Raw genomic sequence first — 8,037 nt, 5'->3', positions numbered from 1 at the left:
CAAAGGTAAAACAGTAAAAAGAAACTTAGACTAAACTTGAAAAAGATGTGAATATGAAAAATAACTTTGCAATCTATTCATTGACGAATAATGTCTGTATAAAAAGTCACACACCTTATGAAATCCACTAGACATTAGATTTCGTTAAAGCGATGCTTTTCGAATGAAAAATATAACTAGAATTATTTAAAATAAGAATGAGCGACATTACTCAGTTTCTGAGAATTATCCTGAGAAACACGACTCAAATCTCACCACAGCTTCGGATGCTTCAGAAACATGAAGATGAGAGCTCCGTTGCCAATCACCCCCGTCAGGAAGATGATGGCGAAGAGCACAGGAACCAGGTAAGTCTCCGGGCGGAGGTTGTAGGGCAGGTACTCGGTCTCATTGCCAGTCAGGTTACTGCCGAGGGCGAAGGACTGGTTATCTAACCCTCCTTCAGGAGAGAGCTCCCAGATGTCAAGGTTCTCCCCCCGGAGGGAGCTGTTAGGCCAGAGGACAGAGGCGTTCTCCCTAGTGCTGGATCTCGTCAGGAGCAGGAAGTCTTGCGTGAGGTCATCGGGAGAGCTTTCGGACTTGTTCCACGCCCAGATGGTCCAATGGGCGTTTGGGGTGTGGGTGGAGTCCTCCATATTGGTCGGCACTTGTATCGTAGCTCTGAAACTTGATTTTTCGCCAAAGTTTATATTTTAAGAACGTTTATAGATCAGAGACTTCCATTTTGGCCAAAACTGTCATTTTCTTCCAAAAGCTTAATTTTCACAGAAGGTAGGATCTAGAATCTTTATAGTTCTTCCATTATTAACTTATAATTTTTTCTATTGTTTTTACAATAACTTTCAAAAGCTTGATGCATTTGAAGTTAACATCACTAGACTTTAATTACTGATAATTTCCTCTAATTTGGTAACTTTATTTTCACACTTATGTCGAAAATCTACTTTTTATAAGTTATTGAAGTCTTCTGGTATCTTTTCATTAATTTCTCAGTACCTTCTCAGTACTCAAGTTTTTTCACAGTAGATTCCAGAGCTTTGTGATTGATCTCAAAGCAATCGTTCATTAGCCATGATTATTATTGTCACTGCAACGTTTGGTACTTTAATGTCTAATGGAATATAGTCATATGTTAATTCAGCATTAGAAACTTCACTCATACTATAGAATAATTCCAGTGATGGTTGATGACCTGTACAGTAAAATTAAATTTTAATACTTTTTCTATACAGCACCATCTGAGGACACTATTTCTCTTCAATATATTTTCAGAATTGTTCGTGAGTCATTCCAGTTTCTTATTGTATAATAAATTCGAAATTCGTAATTCGTAACTATATAGTATGAGTTTTCATATTTATTCGTGACTCGGTTTCACGATTACCCATATGTTCGTCACTGGTCTTGCTTTACAACTGACGCCAATATTCGTCACCAGAAACTAAAGTCATAGGAACTAAAATTAGGGCTGTTTATCATCACGAAAGCAAATGTATGAGGATTCATTGTTTATTAAGTATTGTAATGTTCCTATATTTACTTTCACTATAGATAAAACAAAGAGAATTAGAATTTCTGGTGCAGTGAAATAGTTATTACATCTTCATGAGAGAAAAGTTGGTTTATAAATTGAAATTCTCTTTCTCTCTCAAAAAAAAACAAGTTAAAGGACATTAATAAATTTGGAAGCTAAAGGTTTAAAAATGTTCCTTCAATTTGTTAAGAACCAATGAAGTCTGTTGTATACTTTTTTGAGATTTCTTATGCCTCTTTACATTTTTCTATTATTTTCTGTCCAAATATATATGACAATAACTGAAAATAGATGTGAAATTCTCAGTTGAAATTATTTGCATCAATTCTTAAGGACTAGATTAGATATTCTCAATGTAAATAATTAGTGTCAATTCTTAAATTACTCGATTAGAAAATCTAATAATTGAAGTAATTTGCATCTATACTTAATTATTAGAGGGATTAAGGTTATACTATGTACAATGAACTGTTAAAATATATGTAATTCCGTAACTAATTTTTCTCCAAGTTCCTTGACAATTAGAATCTATAACTGGGAGAATTTATCAGAAAAAATACTAAAAAAATAATTATAATGATAAAAAGCTGTTAAAACGGACTATGAGCCTGTCACCAGAAGCAGAGTTATAAGAATAAATTAATAATCAGAATACCTGTCCATTCTGAGTTTCCATAACATAGGATCCACAAAATAAACCACCAAAAAGCCTCATTCATTTTCCAAATGACATGTAACCACAATCGGAATTTTACGAAATTATGTTTTCAAACTTCATCGTCAACCTTGTGCATATAAAAAAAAAATCGTGATTAAAAGCTACACACTGAATGAATGGATAGTCTGTTCACAGGCCATTCAAGGGCGTGGGATGATGATTAGGATTCATCCCCGACGAAGGCGCTGTAGAAAGGAAGACATCCTACGAAGGAGCGAGATTAGAACTTCTTATCAAACTTTTCAAGATCGTAAAAACTCACAAAAATCGTCAACTTTCCCCGTTAACCGAAGCCCCTCAATGAATAATAAACAGAAGGACTCCTCCACGAAGGATGTAGCACCGTAGGATGGGACGTCCCTCGGCGGAAGGATAAGCGAGAGGACGCGGGCACGAGAGAGAGAGAGAGATTATAGGACTCCCAGTCGAGGAATCCTAGCAGATCCTTCCTCCTTGGTCGACAGAGGCTCAGTGTGGACTGGGTTCGTCTTCCCGGGTGTCAGTTCTCACGGATCGTTCGCGCGTGCGCAGTGGCACAGACCCTCCCTCCTCCTCCTCCTCCTCCTCCATGCGTTCCCCCGAAGGATTGACCCCCCCTCCCCCCGTCTCTCATACGATCTCTAGTAGTCTAATAACGAGATCGAGTGCTTGGCTATAAGGGCTGTCTGAAGGACGCTGCAAAAAAAAAAAATTATATTTGAGATTTTTTTTAGCGAGTTTACGCAAAACTAGAAAAAAACATTCTTGGTATAAAATACGAGATTTTTTTTTTTGTAGAATAATAATTAGATATTTTGTTTTTTTTGCAAAACAAGACGCTAGTTTAGTATACAAAATAAGTGTAAAATAAGTATCAGAGATTGTATTATTGCCTGTTAAAAAATAATAATATCCTCATCTTAACAATAATAGGATATTTAGTCTTGTCCAAAGAAACTTAAAAAAAAAAACTACATATATTTCCCATATAGGTATACCAAATTATTAGAAATTTTTCATTTTATCCATAAAGGTAGTTTCTTTAAGAAAAAGTAGTATCTTAATCTTAACAATAATAGGATTTTTAGTCATGTAAAAAAGAAAAAATGTTCATAATTCTCATATACGTGCACTAAATTTTTTAAAAATCTTTTATTTTATCCATAAAGGTAGTCCCTTTAAGAAAAAGTAGTATCTTAATCTTAAAAATAATAGGATTTTTAGTCTTGCATAAAAAAATAGAAAAAAAATATTTATAATTCCCATATAGGTATACCAAATTTAAAAATCTTTTATTAAAGGTAGCCCCTTTAACTACATGAAAATTGCAATTCAATTCAACATATTTTTGAAAAGACTCTCTCGACCGTACATCATTACAGTAACAAAATCCTCAGTCAGGTTCAAGCCATTACTGTCATGCCAGTACACCTGTAGCCCTTTTATATATATTTTCTAAGCATTATATTCTTAGCTTAACCTTTGGGGGAGAGTTACAAAAGAGGTCTTGAGTTGCATGTCGATCATTATTGGGTTTCATGGGAGTGTCTCCTTTCTGTAGAGAAGTACATTGTGTGATGGGTTATTTATAGGATTTAGATTTTTGTAGCATATATAATATATATATATATATATATATATATGTGTGTGGTGTGTGTGAGTGTGTGAATATATCCACGTCTGCCCAAGCTGCCAAAAATGTAACTAAAATAAATGAGTCAGCATTGTCAGTACCCACTTTAGGGACGTTATGTACCATTCCAAATGTTATAATAAACACACACACACACAAACACACACACACACACACACACACACATATATATATATATATATATATATATATATATATATATATATATATATATATATATATGATAGTATAGTTATTGGCGTTCATTACAAAGGGGTGATCGTATTTCGTCACCTCGAATATCAGTTATTATAATCTTTTGAACATTGGTTATACAATTTTTTTTTGTTTTGCGTTCAATTCAATTCTGTTCCTCTCTCCTCTCTGTTATTATCCTTTCCGAAGCGCCTATTGACTCCATAAACGAAACGAAAAGGTAAACAATAAAATTTAGAAGATAAAGTAACGAATAATAATTCAGGTATAAACGGATGAAAATACGAGACAAGGGAAGCGTTTTAAAACTGTGATCAGATGGAATGTGGGAACAGTGCTTCGTACTCTGTCTAACTAATGAATTTGGAGAGAAGAGAGAGAGAGAGAGAGAGAGAGAGAGAGAGAGAGAGAGAGAGAGAGAGATTTGTTTATAAACATAAAATAGCAAAGTTTTTTTGGGCTAATAACTTTAATTCCAATTTCAAGTGCTTTGAATAAAAATATATACCAGAGATAGCACACACACACACACACACACCTACACACACACACATGAAGTATATGTATCTATAAATGGATCCGTATGTACGTATGGATGTATGTAGTACGTATGTCTGTTATGTAGTATGTATGTGTTATATATATATATATATATATATATATATATATATATATATATATATAGTATATATATATATATGATACCATATATGGATATGTATATATATATATATATCTATATATATTATATATATATATATATATATATATATATATATACGTATACGTAGTATATAACCTCCAAAGGTTGTCTGAATTAGATGAACCCACATCAATCATTCAACCATATGTCTTTTGACTGAGGGGAAAAACACCTAAAAAAAAAATGCGCTTCAACCTCCATTACCTTAGACTTCAGCTACATAAAAAATACATAAATAAAAACTTTCTAGCATTTTAAACTCTAAGGAAATAATTTCAATAGAAATAAGTCACCTTTATTCTCTTCTAAGTGAATGTGATTGTTTTACGATTCAGTGATATTTGGATTAATAAAAATGCCATAAAAAGAAGGTAAAATAATTTTAATTAAAGAATTACATTTATTCACCTTTATTTAGGTAAATATAATTAATTTTGGACCTGATAAAATCTAAACACAAAGAACTCATAAAGATAAAAAAAATAAATTGTCTCTCCACCTTAGTTGAGGTAAATATAATAATTTTTGGACCTGATAATATTCAAACAACCAAAAAAGCAACAAAAATAAAGAAAAAATCGTCTTATTCACCTTTGTTTAGGTAAACATAATTATATTTGGACTTGATAATATTTAAACACAAAAAATCAATAAAAACTAATAGAAAAATTCTTTTTCACCTTTATTTAGGTAAATATATCTAAAAAAAACACACACAAAAATAAATAGAAAAATTGTCTTTTTTCGACTTGGTAATATTAAAAAAAAAAACGCATAAAAATAATGAAGAAAAACTGGTCCTTATCACTCCCCCACTGAAACTGACAACAGAAAGCGTATTCCTGTATCGGGAAAACGTCAGCCTCCCATTGGCTGGCCCATATTCGACGCAAATGGTCGACCTATAGCCACCTCTTGGGAAAGAGATTGCCCTCTCAGTCGACTCCGATGGTCGATCTGTGATTCCTCCGAGTGGCGGTTGGCACCCATCAATCGACACAAAGAGTCGATCTGCAGGCGTAGGGAGTGAGGATTCAATTACTATTGATGGCCTATCTGTATTTCAGGGCTCTTCTCTCTCTCTCTCTCTCTTTCACTCTCTCTTTCTCTCTTCTCTCTCTCTCTCTTTCTCTTCTCTCTCTCTATATATATTTTCTATATATTTACACACCACACACAACACCCACACCCACACCACACACACACACTATTAATATATGTATATTATGTACATATATTTTGCATATGTATTGAATTCATAATCATATATATACATACATTTTATTTATTTTGTGTATTAAATAAATTTAAATATACATACATATAATATATAATTATATATATATATATGTATATATAAGTCTTATATATTTTATATTTTTTGTCTATAATATATATATGTATTGTTTATAATAATATATAATATATATCTTATTATATATATATATAATATCTGTATATATACTATATAATATAAATATATTATATGTATTATCTATATTTATCTATCTATCTATATATATAATATTATAATATATACCATAATATATTATATCTAAAATATAGAATTATACATATCTATATATATTATAAAAAAAATATATATAATCTATAATATATATATTATATGTCTATATTTGTATTATATATATATTATATCTATAAATTTATACATATTAAATGTAATTTTTTTTTTTTCTTTTTTTTTTTTTTTTTTTTTTCTATATATAGATATTATCTATAATATATATATCTATTTTATATACTAATATATATATATGTATATTCTATATATAATATCTATATATATTATAATATATACTATTATATATATATATTATATATTATATCTATTGATTAATATATGTAAATATATCTATAGTATTTTGTTCTTATATATATATATATAATATCTATTATATATTAGCATAGATAAGGTATTATTATATACTATCTCTCTATCTATCTAATTATATTATCTATATATTATTATATAATATATACAGTATAATATATATAATAATTATAATATCTATATATATATATACATATATATATATATCTATATATTATATATATATATATGTATATTCGATCCTATCTATTTATAGATATATATATAGTTATATTATATATATTATATGATGTATATTAGTATATATTCGTATCTATATAATCTTATATATATATATATATTATATCTATTTATAATTTATATATTACTCTAGAGTGTATCTACATATATATATATTATATCTATATATCTTATATAATATCTCGCATATATATAGTATAAATCTAGGATATCCAAATATCTATCTATATATATCTCTATATATATCTACTTGTATATCTTCTATAATCTATATATATCTAATCTATACTATATCTTATATATACCTATAGTATATTCAGTATATCTATATATTTATTATGTGTATCTATATATCTAAATATATATATTTATGTATATATATTATATATTGATCGATTAATACATAATTATATATATATATATATCTATAATATATCTATCTCGTAATCTATATATAATAGGCTCTCATATAGATCTCCGTTTGTATATATCTATTATATATCGAATCTCTATTATATCTGTGTATATCTATCTTATATCATTATACTAATATAACTTATATATAAATACTATGCTGTCTCTATATATATATCCTATATCTAGATATCTAATAATCTCTTATCTATAGATAATCTATCTATTCTATCATTCTATCTATCTATATTATATTATAATACTATTTATTATTATATATAGATATATATATCTATGTTATAATAATTAATGCTATAATAATATAATGTATATATTTTATATATCTAATTATTATGTATTATAATTATATATAATATAGATATATGTATGTATATCTCAAAATAATATCTCTATATATAATATAATATATAATATATATCTAATTATAGTATATAGTATAATATATATAATCTATAATATAGTCTATATATATAATATATAATTAATTAAAATATATATCTAAATATATAGTAATATAGTCTATGATATATCTATATATATCTATATATTCTAATAATAGATATATATTTATATATAATATATATATATTATATCTATCTATATATATATATATATATAGATTAGATATATAATATATTGATATATATTATCTATATATATATCTATAGATATATTAATAGATCTTTTTAATTTAATTTTTTTGAGTATATATCTATATATATAT

The 8,037-nt window shown here is 27.9% G+C and overlaps 1 protein-coding gene across 1 annotated transcript in view; it reads right to left on the bottom strand.

The window, feature by feature from the left end:
* Positions 1-1,516, bottom strand: part of LOC135205048 (neuropeptide CCHamide-1 receptor-like) — a 16,253-nt gene extending 14,737 nt beyond the window's left edge. Inside the window, exon 1 of the mRNA XM_064235316.1 lies at positions 256-1,516. Coding sequence (XP_064091386.1) covers positions 256-635 — 380 coding nt within the window. The 5' untranslated portion in view covers positions 636-1,516. The remainder of the gene's footprint in view (positions 1-255) is intronic.
* Positions 1,517-8,037: the final 6,521 nt, after the last annotated feature.

This window comes from Macrobrachium nipponense, chromosome 48, assembly GCF_015104395.2.
Source record: "Macrobrachium nipponense isolate FS-2020 chromosome 48, ASM1510439v2, whole genome shotgun sequence".
NCBI classification, from domain to species: domain Eukaryota; kingdom Metazoa; phylum Arthropoda; class Malacostraca; order Decapoda; family Palaemonidae; genus Macrobrachium; species Macrobrachium nipponense.
Note: the sequence above shows the minus strand (reverse complement) of the source record. Positions and strands in the feature narration are given on the sequence as shown.